The sequence below is a fragment of the Balaenoptera borealis genome (genome assembly GCF_965194805.1).
Source record: "Balaenoptera borealis genome assembly, chromosome: 12".
Lineage (NCBI taxonomy): Eukaryota > Metazoa > Chordata > Mammalia > Artiodactyla > Balaenopteridae > Balaenoptera > Balaenoptera borealis.
In genome coordinates this window covers 69,808,143-69,824,382 of record NC_138869.1, presented here as the reverse complement: position 1 = coordinate 69,824,382, position 16,240 = coordinate 69,808,143, and the positions used below count along the sequence as shown (strand labels likewise).

The following is a 16,240-nucleotide window of genomic DNA, read 5'->3' as shown; positions in this document are numbered from 1 at the left end:
ACTTACTTCACTCCATATGACAGTCTCTAGGTCCATCCACGTCTCTACAAATGACCCAATTTCGTTCCTTTTTATGGCTGAGTAATATTCCATTGTATATATGTACCACATCTTCTTCATCCGTTTGTCTGTCGATGAGCATTTAGGTTGCTTCCATGACCTGACTATTGTAAATAGTGCTGCAATGAAAACTGGGCTGCATGTGTCTTTTTGAATTATGGTTTTCTCTGGGTATATGCCCAGTAGTGGGATGTCTAAAACCAGATGTCTAAAGGCATAAATCAATAGCAGCAAGTTTATCTTCTTTATAGCCTCTTACAAAGGAAATGTCTTATGATCATTCATTATAATAATAGTTTGCCCTAGGAGTTAATAAACAAAATAAAAAGAACCTTCCTTAGAACTATTTATTCCTACTTTTGTTCACTGTAGTTAAAACTTGTTAAACTTTTAAGTCATCATATTGTTTTTCTGAAGCTATGTAAAACACTTTCTTCAAAGACTAGAAATGTTTCTAGGGTGGATGTTCAACCTTAAAAACATACTGTGGAAAAAGCTTCCTTTTAGGAAAACCTGGGTTGTTTTCTGTGGCTCCACAGGCTCTTTACCTTGAGCCTCACAGAGCTACACAAAACAGAAACTTGCTGAGTCACACATAAGCTCACTTGGCACGGTTTCCCCTAACAAACCCTTAAGTCTGCAGAAGATTTTAAAAACAAATCTGAGCTATAAAAGACAGACATATAAACTATCAATTTATGAGACTTAAGTCCTCCTTAAAAAGATGTGACAATAAAAAACTAAAAAGCAACAAGTAGTCCTGGCAGAAGCTCAGACTAGGAAGTTGACTCAGCTCCTACAGAGGCTGAGCATAAAGATCATCTCACTGTAAGGATATCTATTTCTAACCTCTTGTTTACCTAGATATGGTGATTTATTTGCCTAAATTAGCTTCTCTTCAAAATATTCATGAGTTTCTAGGGAAAAAAGTAATCTACCCATTGTCATTTCAATTTCTAGCTACAAATCTTTTCAAAATTATAGACACATACATAGAGTTATACTTTTTGGTTTTTTTATTTTTAAAATATTTATTTATTTGGTTGCGCCGGGTCTTAGTTGCAGCAGGTGGGCTCCTTAGTTGTGGCATGCGAACTCTTAGTTGTGGCATGCGAACTCTTAGTTGCAGCATGCATGTGGGATCTAGTTCCCTGACCAGGGATGGAACCCGGGCCCCCTGCATTGGGAGCTCGGAGTCTTAACCACTGCGCCACCAGGGAAGTCCCCAGAGTTACAATCTTGAGTAAGATAGATCCTAAGACAGAGTTTGCCAAACCCACTAATAATAATCAAAATTTCCTAGGGAGCTTTCCCAAAACGCAAACTTCCGAAGCCCTAAACCAGATATATAGAATCAAAATCTGGCACCTTTATTTTGGAAAAGGTCCTCCATTATTCTGATCACCAGGCCAGGTTGTAAACTGTTGGTTTAGGGCACCCTCTGCCCATCACTATAACAATAACCTCAGATGGGAAAGGTGGCTTCTTTTGTTTTTTTTTAAACAGCTAATGATTCAAAATCCAAAAGATACAAAAAGGTGGCAAACCTTTCTCCTTCATCCCTGTCCCCCAGCCACCCATTTACTCTTTATGGGCAGCCAATATCACCAGCTGCTGATCTGTCCAGAGATCCTTTAAGCACACACAGGCACATACAGGTATATCCTTTACAAAAGGATAGCAGCAAACAATACATTGTTATGTGAACAAACCAAAGTGCAGGACAATGTGTATCTTGGAGTTCTTTCCCCATCAGTATAGAACTTCCTTATTCTGTTTCAACAAGCATGGTACATGCCACTTTGTGGATGTAACATACTTGATAAATCAGTCCCCTTTCACTGGACACCTATGTGATTTCCAGTCTCTTGCTATAACGCATAATCTTGTACACAAGTCATTTCATACATGTTCAAGTCTATCTGTAGGATAAATTCCTAGACATAGAAACGCTATGTCGAAGGATACAAGTATTGTAATTCTGAGCGATACTGCCAAATTGCCCTCCCCAGAGGTTATACAATTTTCACTCCCACTTGTAGTATGAAATAGGAATTTAGATTTTACACTGAGCTGAATATGAACAGTGGCGATGGCTTACTTTCTAGATGCCTCCCTGAAAATATCCTCCTTTTATAGCCTAGTAACAAATAACATTCTGTAAACACCTTCTGCACCATGAAAATCTGCATAGTTTTTCCATTACTAATAGAACATTTTCTGACTATTTGAAGTCCAAGAAAAAGAGGAGCTGAGTGAAAGGAGGTTAAGGCAATTCTTGCTGCTGTTAGCTGACATGCACTCACCGTGAAGCCTTTTTCCCTACTTTAGCATAAAAGAATTAAAAATTTCCACTTGCTACACAAAGCATTATTAATGTGAAAAGTTAACCAGGTGCTGTTTATTATTTTAATCAACAAAAGCTCTACAAGTGTTGGATTTACCAGTTTTTGCACAAGAGAACTTTACTAAATAAAGACAAGGTGCCCAAAGGGACCCACTCTACAGCTAAGGGAAAAGAAGTCACACAGAGGGCATGCTGAAGAAATGAGCTAGAGAAACACAACTGGACTCTCCTTTAAAATACAAAAAGAATACAGAAGGGAGAAAAAAGGGAACACATTTTTAACTAAAAGAATTGACAATTTTATTTTCACATTTCACAATACAAATGAAAATTGCTTTTTTTGTCCCACCACTCCCCTCCAAAACTACTCTCTCTTTGATAGGAAGGGGGAGCAAGTCTTCCTTGTCATCCTGTTAGAAAACATCCCGAGTCACAGCACCATGATCTCCTGGTGAAGTAATATAAAACTGATATAAAGAGGCTCCCCAATCTCCTTATCTGTCTGGTCGAGTCATTCCTGGCCGGGTGGGCACCATCATGGGACGGGCAGGAGGTCTCATCATTGGGGGCCCAGGCATCATTGGCATGTGGCCTCCCATAGGCGGCCTCATTCCAGGAGCTGCAGGTAAAACAAAGAAAAGGAAAAAAAAAGTCAAAAATACTACTTAGGAGAGCTTGATGGGACTTCAATTAAAGACAAAAAAGTAGCCCCCCCCTGCAAAATGCTGGAAAAAAGACATACTTGACAGAAGAAATGCAACAAATTCATCACATCTGTAAATTACTTAGACATTCTCAAACAAAAAACAAAAAGGTCAAAACAAGAACTATATGGGAATCATGATCTAATGATAGTAAGGGGGAAACTATTAATAGACTGCTTTCCAGAAATCACCAGGGACTAGTTCCCTAAATTGACCTTTTTTCTCACTCAGGGAAATTCACAACTAAGTCACATGTTACTCAGTCAGCTCTTTTAATCAGTTCTATCCATCATATAACCAGGAGCTATTTCATGAATGTACACAGGCACAGAGGACAATCTTACCACTAAGCGTTTGTTCGGAGTTGTAGGAAAGGTGAGCAGGAGGCCCATGCTGAGAACCTGTTAGTAACCATACTTAGCTCAAGTCAAGAAAAATAATAGGCAATAATGTGATTTATAACAATTAGCACACACACACAAATCTGATTTTTCTAATACATTTCAGAAACTATTAATGAGTTTTTTTAAAGTGTCCCATCAATACACCAGCCAAATAAATGAGTCAGGGAAGGGAGGGCAAGCAGACAGGTGAGGTTTGGGGAGGAATACAGGCAGCTTCATGGGAGTGGTAATGTTCTACTTCCTCAGCTGGGTGGTGGGTTCATGGTATTAATTGTATTACTATGCCTTATAATTTTCATGTTACGTATCTTCTTTTTAAATATCAAATTTTACCTAATTATTTATTTTCAACTAAATCATTTTGATTAAAGGCTTGCAATAAATGCTTCAAGAGAAAACTAAAGTTGAATACAGCCTTATCACAAAAAGTAAAACACAAGTATATGCAAAAACACAAAATCCAATAGGTACAGAATTAAGATAAATTTCAACAGAAACAGAAAATACTAAAACTTCTAAATATCTTATTAAAAAATCCCTCCATAACATAACCTGTATTCAGCATTTCTTAGAAGAAACTGATCTAGACCAAAGACTGAAAATGAGGGCCCTGAAAACTTTTTCTTTGGTCTCCATAATGCCTTAAATCTTAATTAGTTGTCAACATTGGCAATTACTATGTCTTGTTACTAATAAGTAATTCTAGACTTCTTTTTTCATCTTTTTATTGTGGAAATGTTCAAACATACACAAGCATAGAAAAAAAGAATATAATGAACATCCATGTACCCATCAACCAGCTTAAACAGCAACCTTGTTTTATCTTATCCCCACCCATTCTTATCCCTGCCCACCCCCCAGCTACTCAATTATTTTAATGCAAATCCCATAATTTTATTATTTTATCCTGGCTAAAAACAACAACAACAACAAAATACTCAGGCAAACTGGCAACACTAAGCCTGTATTCTCAAATGTCAACCACAGGTTGACGCTGAGTTCTAGAAGGCTTCTTTATATGTGACAAGCATTCCCCAATTCACATCCCTAACCCCTCTAGGAATGTGAATCTGTGATCCCAATTTAAGAATGCAAAAGACATCCGAATCAGTTAGATTGTGTTTTGGATTCACAAGCCAGTAAGGCAGGAATTCTCTTTATCTAAACTCTCCCACCCCTAAATGATACCCACAGCAGGCATACTGAATGTTTCTGGCCAGGAAGCTACTCTAATGCCTTTGCACCTTGTCTTACCAGTTGAGTTGTAGGCTTCTTATGTCAGTTGTAGTTACTCTAATTACATAATGTAATTATTCTGCAAACTGATGAAATATGAATGTAGAGAAAGAACTATTTCTATAAAAACTAAGCTGATAATAAGAAAGACTCAGGCAAATCATCCCCCAAAAGTACTCACAAATTTGGTAAGCGAAACGATCATAAAAAATAGAAATTAAATTGCCTCACAAGGTCTCTAACCACTTCACAGAAAATGAAACTGAAGTTGGTAAAGGATGCATTATGAGTATGGCTTTCTGGTTTATGCAAGAAATATACGGTGTTCCAGTCAGTAGACTCATTCTCAAAGCAAAGGCCCTGACCATGTATCAGAAAACTCTGCAAATTAATGTACATTTATGTTTATGTTAAAATAAAATGTTTGAGGCATAAGTTTTTTCCCCTTCCTGAATAAAAGACTAACTACCAGGCCTAAGGCCTTTTTCATAAATACTAATTAACCTAGTTAACCTGCAAGATTAAATCAGCAATAGGCGGTAGCTTTGCTCCAAATCAAAACCAAGAAAAGCAGCAGCACAAATATATATCTACCCTTCTCCACATTATAAATGGCCAAAAGTCAGGAGGGAGTGAGGAAACAGGAGGGACAGAGGAGAAGGAAAAAAGAGGCAGTCTTATCCTGCTTTCAGTTGTACAAGGTCTTTGGATACCATCCAATTACACTGATAAACCAAGTATTTCTTTTTATCATTATAGATTCACCAAATGTAATTTGCTGCAATACATTTAGACAGCTAATTAAGAATTCTATTTAAATGGAAAGCTAAAACACAATGGAGCATCCAAGAAGGAAAGAGATTCAAACTTACCAGGTCCCACTGGCATCATCCCAGGAGGAGGAGGGCCCATCATTGGCATCATGGGAGGGCCCCCCATGTGGGGTGCTGGCATCATCCCAGGGCGAGGAGGACCCGCTGAAATAAAGAATGGAGCCTGAGGCTGAGATATGCTTGTATATTAACATTCTCTCTTCTCAATGAAATAGGGCCTCATGATCTGGCCCAAATTCTGTAACAGTTCTGTAACTTCTTACGGTTTCTTTTATAACAGCAGATTCACAAAAATCAGTGGGCTACAAAACTTTAGTTACATTATGACTAAAAAACAAGAACAAGCCTGCCTAGACAGAAGTGTAAAATAAAGATAAGTTTCCGAGGTTAAAAAGATTCCAACAGTTTAAATTTTTAAAAGAAGGGTATTATACCCCTGATGAACTTAAGCCACAAGTACCTAATTTCAGATCTTTTTTTTTTTTTCCCAATCAAAACCTAGGTTTAAGAGAGTCTTTGGAAATACGAAAATGTTCCGCACAGATATTCCTGAACAATAACAATATGGAACAACTTAAATGTCCAACAATAAGCAAATGGTGAGACTAATTATGTACATTCATACCACTGACTATTCTACCATTAAAAATAATGGAGTTGAGTGCCAGCCAGTCAGGATCGAGTAGGAGAGAGAGCCTGTGAGCCTGATCAGGTCCCAGGATGGCAGGATTCCAAGAAGGGTTTGGTGGGTCACTAGTGGTCTATCTGCATTAGTGTGCAACTATTATAAACAGCCTACTTCTCTGTGTTTATATCCATGATAATTTACAGGACTGAGTTCAGGTCTGAGTTCAATTTTAATCTGAATCCTTCCAGAAGGGCCAAAGAACTTATGGCCTAGTTGCTCAATGTCCTCCTGTCTGTCATGCAGAAACAACACACCTTCCCAGACAGGAGAGTCCTTTGATCCACTCCTCTTTTAACTATGCAATTTTTGTCTTTCACAGGTATATATATTGGTTTTAGATGAGTTACAAGGTTGGGAGAGAGACTGAGGAGTTTATCAGCTACATCAATCCTCCAGTGTTGTATTCATAGCAGTAAACAACTCAGCAGCAGTACCTCTTTATACATCAGCTCATCTAATCACAGGTACATTCTTAGCTTTCCATTGACTCTATCTCAGACCCACTTGAGATGCCACAAATATAATACCCTAATAATAAGGTAATCAGAAGGTAACTCTAAAGATATTTCAGAAATTATACCACTGAAGTTGTTTTCTATTACTGCCTATGTATTCATTTAATGAACATTTGAAAGCCAACTGTGAGATAATCTAACAAAATCAAGGATAATCTGCCCAGTTACACCCCTTAAGATAAAAATTTTATAAACTTACGGAGGCTGGGGGGAGGTGGAATCATTGCCCCTGCAGGAGGAGGGGCAGAGAATGGAGTAGGAGGTATCTTTCCTTGTTGGAATGCAGCGGCTTTGGAGAGTGAGGAAAAAAACAACAAACAGTGAATGAGAATTCAACAACCCATTTATTTACTAAAATAACCACCTTCGTTTAAATTTTTAACTGTCCCATTATTTCACTCTAAAAAGCATTCATCTAAGATTACTACATCATGGTCTCCACAGTTTTTAAATCAACTTTAGGTACTCACAAGCTAAAACTGCAATTAATTGGTTTACTGATCTGGGTTTTTTAACCTGTTTTTATTTCATCAGCATTCCTATGGATGAATTAACTATGAGAGACTAGTTAACTATGAGTGAAAACCTCCCACCTATAAATGTCTTACCAAAGGGCAGCAGTCATCTTTAATCTGTACATGTAGTTTACACTCAAGTCAAACTGCTCATAGTTTTGTTTAAAAAATGTGTGATAACTGCCCAGAGGCCAGGCTTTGTAAAATTTCAATCCTTCCTATATATGCTTTCCTCCATAAAAACAATACACCATTTTGGTTTACCTGTTTTGAAATTAATGCACTGAGGTAATAAGAGATGTAAAAGAAAGATTTCAAAGCAAGAGCCTGTTCCGAAGGAGATCATGATCTTGAAAAAATGTCCAATAAAATTACCTTTTAATTTTTCTTTCAGACAATATGAGGCACAAATGAAAACAAAAGAATCTGAAGATTGTTTATATTTGCTTTGGGAAAGGAGTCATACATAAATACTAAAATACACACTCAAAAAGTCTATTCCTGAATTTGTTAGCCCTTCCCAATTCAGTGCAGCCTGCAGCCCAGACACTCTCCCATTCCACTCCAACCCCACAAGTGCAAAGGAGATCAAATTACTCAAGTAGATCACTGGTAATTCATGAGAACCAGATCCAAAAAATGACCTAGAGTAGAGATTTATGAACAGCTATCATATTCCTCCAAACAGAGCGTGTGCTCTCTAAGGGATCACATCCTCCAGCAAAAGCCTTTTCCAATCAAAAGTCACCTCCCACATGTTGTGTAGGACAGCTTGTAAAGGCTGAAGAGGGAGTGGCTAAGTAGCGGACTCAACATCAACATAATCCTGAACATGATGAGGTATGCCCCCAAGGGCTTGCTTCTTATCCTGTAAAAGTCTTTCATCAAAAACATTTACTCATCTTAAAATATTCGGCTGAGCACAAAAAATAACAAACATAATGCTAACCTTTAATGCAAGAAACTTCTAACATCTTTTCAAATAGAGAAAATGATTACATTATATTTTTTCCCAAATGCAGTGAGACAATGTCTGAGATTTGCTCCTTAACAATCCAGGAGGGGAAAGGGAGTAGATTGCCTCAACAAGGGGCAATTCTGTCCCTTTGGGAACACCGGGCAATGTGTGAAGATATTTTTAGTCACAACTGGGCATTGCTATTGGCATCTAGCAGGTATAGGCCAGGGTTGCTGAACAGTCTACAATGCACAGGACAGCCCCCAACAAAGAATTATCAGGCCCCAAATATCAATAGTGCTAAGTTTGAGAACTTTAGTATAAATAAAACAAGACTGCCGCAGCAGGGTGATGCGGGTGTGGCAGCCATGGAAGGTTTATTCTCTAAAGTTCTCCTTCTATTGTGCTTAAAATTTTCCATGATAGTTTTGCTTTTTTAAAAAAAAAATAAAATCACACCACAATCAAAGTCCACATTTGCCTGCCAGTTCTGGGTACAATGAACGATTAGGAAAGGCCATGTTTCAAATACACCAGGATGATCTAACATAAAAATGCAGTATCTCTTTCTGTCAGTGCCTTGGACCCAACTATCCTAAACAACAAAAATGTTCTTAATTAAACAAAAAGAGTATGGCATGTATGGCAGGGGTCCAAAACATACCCAAACTATTCTGTCACATCAGTTACTTCCTTTGTGACCAGTTATCTTTGCCAGGACAACAAAGAATAAAAGTCTCTCAAACTCTTCAAAGAGAGCTACAAACTCACCCCCACCTTTTCCTATTACTACCGGAAAACAGATCTAAAAACCATGGCTCACTACAAACGAGGTTCTGCATAAATGTGCTACAAAATCTGGTCCACATCAGTAGTGAAATATTAGGCAACTCATTCTTCTCTGCCCAAATTCCCAGTCTAATCAATACCTGATTGCTCTAACCTCAAAAATTAATATTAATGTTTTCCTATATCCCTGGGAAACCAATGACCTTCCACTTCTTTGATTCAGCACATCAGAATGCTCCTATTTATCATTCAGAATGATTCGCTTCTGTGAAAAACAACAGAGAGACAGGGACGAGAAAGAATGGGACCATTCTACCACATCAGAACAAGAGACTGAAACGCACTTGTTTTGTCAATCAGGCTCTGAGCCTGCTCTTCCATCCATTTCTGATAGTAGTCTTTCACATTCTCTTTGTGTTTCCTACCACTGCAGTGTGTCTTTCTCACAGATGGCTGTAAAACAAAAGGTTGTATCAGTCAGAGAAACAAATATCCAAAACCAGAAATTTTTTAAAGCCTTACCTTTTAATAGGTAGCCTGGCTACCTCTAGCAGCCTTAGCTGGTGCCAAAGCATCACTTAAAAACATTATCCAGCAACGTACTGTGGTAATTTACCTATTGTATTTATTATCTAAACCAGGGGTCAGAAAACAATGGCCCATGGGCCAGCCACCTGATTTTGTGGAAAAAAAGTACTGGAATACAGTGGTATTCATTTGTTTATGTATAGTCTATGTCTTGTCTCTACAAGAGCAGAGTTGAGCAGTTGCAACAAAGACTGTATGGTCCACAAACCCAAAATAATTACAAGCTGGCATTTGAAGAAAATGTTTACAATCCACTGATCTAGAAAACAGTATCATATAATGCCCTTTCTTAGGCTATTGTACAGCAAAATAATATAGCTTATATACATTTAAATAACACTGTTTATGGGAATATATTCTTTTAAAGGACCATGGGTCTAGAATATAGACTCCATGTGAATCACACACAGACCTTTGTCTCTAGCCCACTAATCCTTTTGTTCTTTCTTTAACAGTTTTATTGAGGTAAAACTGACATAAGATAAACTCCATGCACTTAACCTTCTGGTTTTTTAAGTTAACATTTATTTAACTCTTACTACATGCCAGACACCATGCTATGTACTTCACAAGTAGTGCCTCAATCTCTATAGAAATCACATGTGCATGGTACAGTGGAATACTAATCAGAAAGAACGAATCACTGATACATGCGATACGGACAAATCTCAAAAACGTGCGGAGCAAAAGAAATCAGATACACAGAGTATATAAGGATCCATTCATATGAAGTTTAAAACCAGTAATAATGATCTTTAGTCATAAACATCAGATCAGGCAGTGCCAGGGGTGCAGGGAACTGACTGCAAAAAAACACAGGGAACTTTCTGGAGCGATGGAAATGTTCTATATCTTGATGCATACATCAAGTTGTAATCATTTGACAAGTCAGCAAACTGTACACTTAAAATGTGTGCATTTAATTGAATATAAATTTAATTCAATACAATTGATTTTAAAAATCACAAGGTTGGACTTCCCTGGTGGTGCAGTGGTTAAGAATCCGCCTGCCAATGCAGGGGACATGGGTTCCATCTCTGGCCCAGGAAGATCCCACATGCCGCGGAGCAACTAAGCTGGTGCGCTACAACTACTGAGCCTGCGTTCTAGAGCCCGCGAGCCACAACTACTGAGCCCGCAAGCTGCAACTACTGAAGCCCATGCGCCTAGAGCTCGTGCTCCGCAACAAGAGAACCCACCGCAACAAGAAGCCTGTGCACTGCAACGAAGAGTAGCCCCCGCTCACCACAACTAGAGAACAAAAGCCTGCGCACAGCAACGAAGACCCAATGCAGCCAAAAATAAAATTAATTAATTAATTAATAAAAAAATAAAAATCACAAGGTTATTGGGACTTCCCTGGTGGTCCATTGGCTAAGACTCCAAACTCCCAGTGCAGGCAGCCTGCGTTCGATCCCTGGTCAGGGAAGTAGATCACACATGCTGCAACTAAGAGTTTGCATGCCACAACTAAAGATCCCACATGCCACAACCAAGACCCGACACAGCCAAATAAATAAATTTTTTTTTTAAATCACTAGTATGTATAAAATAGATAACATGAGAACCTGCTCTATAGCCACTCTACTTCACTTCGCTGTACAACAGAAACTAACACAACATCGTAAAACAACTATACCCCAATAAAAAAAAAAAGTTAAAATTTAAAAAAATAAAGTGGTTGGTTCTACTGGAAAAAAAAAAAAAGAAATTAAAAAAAAAATCATCCACTGCATGCAACTCAATTGTCGGGAAGGACATTTGAATTTTTTTTTAATTTATTTATCTATTTTTGGCTGTGTTAGGTCTTTGTTGCTGCACATAGGCTTTCTCTAGTTATGGTGAGCGGGGGCTACTCTTCGTTGCGGTGCGCGGGCTTCTCACTGCGGTGGCTTCTCCTGTTGTGGAGCATGGGCTCTAGGAGCATGGGTTCAGTAGTTGTGGCTCGCAGGCTCTAGAGCACAGGCTCACTAGTTGTGGTGCACAGGCTTAGTTCTTCCACGGCATGTGGGATCTGCCCGAACCAGGGCTCGAACCTGTGTCCCCTGCATTGGCAGGTGGATTCTTAACCACTGCACCACCAGGGAAGCCCCAGGACATTTGAATTTTCACAGAAGAAAAATAAGAAAATAAACCCTTTACCTACTTAAAAAAAAAACCAACAATCACAAGGTTATTATCTTCTGTATATGCTTAAAGTCTTGTCTCAAAACACATAGATGGTAAGCAGCAAACTAAGGCCTGGAATCCAGATCTCATTCAGCTGCTCCTCACAGCTGCCTTCCTCCCTCCTAACTCTCTTCTCATGACTGCTTCAGCAGCAGCATATACGACGAACGTCGTGTGAGCAAAACTGTCTTTTTTATGGTCTGTATCTCAAAATACTGTTCCCTGTCTCCCAACCACTGTTTACACTAATACAACAACGATGCCTTAAGCTTAATAACAAAATCATGCCTAAGAACCAGCAAAAGCTCAAAAGTTAGAGCACTGAATGTTTTATACAGTCATACTGAACGTTTTATACATTTCAAAGTCCACCACAAGGACTGCTTCAATCACTATGGAAACTTCCTATTTTCACAAGGTATCATGTTAGGACAGCAGTATTACAAGGATTCCTGACATTTCTCATAAAGAGATATTTATTATAAAGAGAGACTTTTCCATTCTCTGAATTCTAGTATTAGCAAGATGAGTTAGTATATGGCAATATAGCACTGGAAAAGGGTAGAAAGGCATAGCCCCCCATACCAACAACTTCAAAAAATTATGACTAGGGGTTTGACCTAGAGAGGGGGTTAGGGACAGAAAACCAAAACAAAACAAAAAGATGGGGGATCTATAGGCAAGCTACTACCACTACCAACTTACTGGAGGAGTCTCCTCCAGGACAATCTATAATAATATTTAGAACTATTAGTTCTTCAAGAGGGACCACCCTACTTACATGTTCCACAAATCTATTAATGCTGAACTACATCTAACCATGTGTTAGAAAAAATTCCAAATGAAGTGACAACAGAGAAATTATTGGCTAGGTTCTTGCAGCTACTATTCAAGATGACATCATGATCGAGTTCTAATTTCATCAGGTCTCTGCAGAAGCAGCAAAGTAGAGAGCTGCAATTCTGAAGGTATGGCTCATAGACACCACTCAAAGTGCAAGACAGACCAGTGAATTTTAATGTTAAAAGAGCGTATGACATGGTTTCAGATTCCACACTGCAACTAGCCATGTGCTGAGTTTTGGTGCAATAATATAAAGTAATAAAGAATATCCACGATTGTCTAAAAATGCTATTAAAGTACTCCCATATCCATGTGAGGCTGGATTCATCATATACTTCAACCAAAACATAGTGCAACAGATTTAAAGTAGAAGATGAGAATCTGCCAGCTTCCATTAAGTCAGATGTTACACAGGATTCCAAAAATGTTAAAATGCCATTCTTCGTACTGAATTTTTTTGTTTTGGAAAATAGCTATTTTTCACTTTTAAAGTGTTATTTGTATTACAAGTAAAAAGTCTGTTATCACTACCTTTAAATGAATTAATAAGCATTTTTTAAGTTTAAGTTTTAACTTCAAATACAGAAAATTTTAATGGATATAACCCACTTTTTTTTTTCTTTTTGAATAATCCAGTAATTTTTAAGAGTGTAAAGGGAACATGAAACAAAAAAAGTTTGAGAGCTGCTGGCATAGAAGCTCTGGAGTTAGACTGCCTAGCCTCATCTTCCAGCTCTATACAACTTACTGGTTTTGTAACATCCAGTCAGTTATTTATTCACACTGTCTCAGTTTCCCCCTTTGTAAAATGGGAGATAACACCAACCTCATAGGATTATCATGAGCATTAAACAAAATGATACATGGAAAGCATTTGGAACACTGCCTGACATACAATAAATATTCAATCTTAGTCGCTGTTATTATTTGTTAAGCAGTTTTTAATCAAGTCAAAGTATTCGGTTTAAAATTTAGGCATTTCTTTCCAATTTAATCAGTCAAACATTTAAGAGCCTTGACACAACGAAATATTTGAACTTCAGAACGTTTTCCTAGAATTTTTACTTGTCATATAAATTTTTTTCATCTTTAAACTTGCTAAAGCTTTATTATTTCGGGTCTCCATTGAAAACACTGACTGATGGAAGACTAATAACTTTGAATTATGAAGACAGTTACAGGAAGAGTGGAAAAACAAACACCCCAAAGTATTTTCTCCAAGCATTAGCCCTTAAACCTTAACAAGATGAAATGCACAAATTACAAAATTTTGTAAAAATCTAATTTAGGGAGTTCCCTGGCGGCCTAGCAGTTTGGATTCCGGGCTTTCACTGCTGTGGCCTGGGTTCAACCCCTGGTCAGGGAACTGAGATCCCACAAGCCGCACAGTGCAGCCAAAAAAAACACCTAATTTATTACATATAAGGCTTTTCTTAGGTTTCCTTTTATTAAAAAAATAACTTTATTGAGCTATAGCTCACAGATCATACAATTTACAAATTTTAAGTGTACAATTCAACGGGTGTTCGGTATATTCACAGAGCTGGGCAATCATCACTACAATCAATTTTCTTTTTTTTAATTATAGTTGATTTACAATATTATATTAGTTTCAGGTGTAAAAGACAGTGATTCAATATTTTTGTAGATTATGCTCCGTTTAAAGTTACAAAATAATGGCTATATTTCCCCTGTGCTGTACAATTAGCTATTTATACACAGTAGTTTATACCTCTTAATCCCATACCTCTATCTTGCCCCTCTCCACTTCCCTTTCCTCACTGGTAACCATTAGTTTGTTCTCTAAATCAATGAGTCTGTTTCTGTTTTGTTATTACATTCGTTTGTTTTATTTTTGTAGATTCCACATACACGTGATAACACAAAGTATTTGTCTCTGACTGACTTATTTCACTAAGCGTAATACTCTCTAGGTCCATCCATGTTGTTGCAAATGGCAGACATATACGGTTTTTTGAAGCTGAAAAGAAACTACTTACAGAGTCATGGGTGAGGTATGTATCGCAGTAGTCACAATAAAACCTGGAAAGAGAAGGAAAGTAGAGAAAGAGAAAATGACAACCCGTTAATAGATGCCCATCCACTGAGGTGCTATTTATTGAAGGTAAAATAGAAAATAAAATAAAGTAAAAGACCTATTCACGATGCGAAGACATCAAACAAAGCGTCCTGACACAAGCCAAGCTTTTGGATTGCCTTACGGAGAGTCGACCTCCACACTCGTAAAGGGGTATCTAGAAATCCCGGTCTCCCTTCCTCCCCCAGACCCTCTCGCTCCCCCAGAGGCTCCCGGAGCCAGAACCCGCTCTGTGCTCCCCCGCAGGGCCACAATCAGTGATCGAGACCGCGAACACCCCCAGATTCCGGCCCCCACTCACTTAGGCATGTCGCTCTGCAGGCCTTCGGCAACTCCGTTCCGCGCCGCCCGGAAGTGACGCGCACAGTGAGCGCCGACGGGGCGGAAGCGATGAGTCAAATGCGAATGCAGAAGCCCCACCCAGTCATCCAATCTGCCAGCTGCGCTGCGCCTGCAGTACGGCTTTGTCGGCAGAGCGAGGGGCGGGGCTTGTCCTGCTCCTCCCTTCACCTAGAGGAGGGTGGGAGAGGGGAGTATCAAGTGTCCCTGCGACGTTCAATGTACGCACTTGTGGCCGAGATTTTTGATGCTCCCGGAAGCGTGTCATTCATTCTTTCTTTCGACAGTTATCTAATGAGTGTCTGGTACGTGCCAGGCACTGCTATAAATGCTGAGAAGCCAGCAGTGAACAAAACAGACAAAAATCCTTGCTTTCTTGGAGTTGACATTCGAGTTGGGGAAGACAAATACAGTAATAAAGTCAGTATGTAGTGGGTTAGATGGAGCCAAGTGCTATGGGGAGGGAGGGAATGAAGTATGGAAGAGGGGAGTTCAACTTTAAATAAAACAGAAAGCTTGCTGAGAAAGTGACGACTGAGAAATGATAGGTTTCTTAAAGCAAGAAAGCCAGGCGCAAGCCAGTTTACATAGTGTCTCTTTTTTTGAGTCTCATTAACCACTGGAGGTGGCAGAATCCCCAGTTTCAAGTCTCGTGGCTGCTTCCTAGCTGTGCTGCATGTGCAAGTTATTTAATCTTTCTGACTCCGTTTACTCATCTGAAAAATATGAATAATAGTTCTTACTTGTAGGCTTTGAGGAAGAATTAGATGTGAAAATGCTTGTAAAGCTTTCAGTGCAATGTCTGTACATACTAAGCCCTCCACAAATGGTAGTTATGGTTCCACAGGAGGAAACTGTTAGAAGAAACTTGTCCAGGGAGTTCCCTGGTGGCCTAGGGGTTAGGATTCCAGGTGAGAAATAGAGTATTTCCTACCATATCAGTAAACAAAGGATGTCACACTCATCAGCAATTGCAGCCACCACTGTTGTGAGCTGGTGAGCCCTGAGGGAACTGAGGAAGGAAAAAATACCTGCCATCTAGCATCAGATTGCGGCCACTCCCTACGGTGAGCCCTGAGGAAACTCAGGATGTGAAAACACAGGACACTGGCCCCCAGATAGCTGATGTGCATAGCAGAGGAAAGATTTCAGTG

The 16,240-nt window shown here is 38.9% G+C and overlaps 1 protein-coding gene across 2 annotated transcripts; it reads right to left on the bottom strand.

Moving 5' to 3' along the window:
* Positions 1 to 2,682: 2,682 nt before the first annotated feature.
* SNRPC (small nuclear ribonucleoprotein polypeptide C) lies at positions 2,683 to 15,175 on the bottom strand. Of its 2 annotated transcripts, none has more exons than XM_082345164.1 (6): positions 15,049 to 15,175; positions 14,650 to 14,692; positions 9,394 to 9,502; positions 6,987 to 7,076; positions 5,624 to 5,728; positions 2,683 to 3,026 (listed from the first exon to the last, which is right to left on the bottom strand). In XM_082345164.1, exons 1-6 carry the CDS (start codon positions 15,054 to 15,056, stop codon positions 2,902 to 2,904), a joined length of 480 nt encoding a protein of 159 aa, XP_082201290.1. In that variant the 5' UTR covers positions 15,057 to 15,175; the 3' UTR covers positions 2,683 to 2,901. The 2 variants fall into 2 exon arrangements, with proteins under 2 accessions (XP_082201290.1, XP_082201291.1); XM_082345165.1 differs by lacking the exon at positions 15,049 to 15,175 and adding an exon at positions 14,806 to 14,986.
* Between the last annotated feature and the right edge of the window lie 1,065 nt (positions 15,176 to 16,240).

Bases quoted from the DNA above. Each gene is read 5' to 3' on its own strand.
- SNRPC (XM_082345164.1), bottom strand. The intron at 7,077-9,393 runs GTGCGTTTCAGT...CACTCTCCAAAG, and splicing joins GAGCCTGATTGACAAAACAA to CCGCTGCATTCCAACAAGGA. The intron at 5,729-6,986 runs GTAAGTTTATAA...TCTTTATTTCAG, and splicing joins TCCACCTCCCCCCAGCCTCC to CGGGTCCTCCTCGCCCTGGG.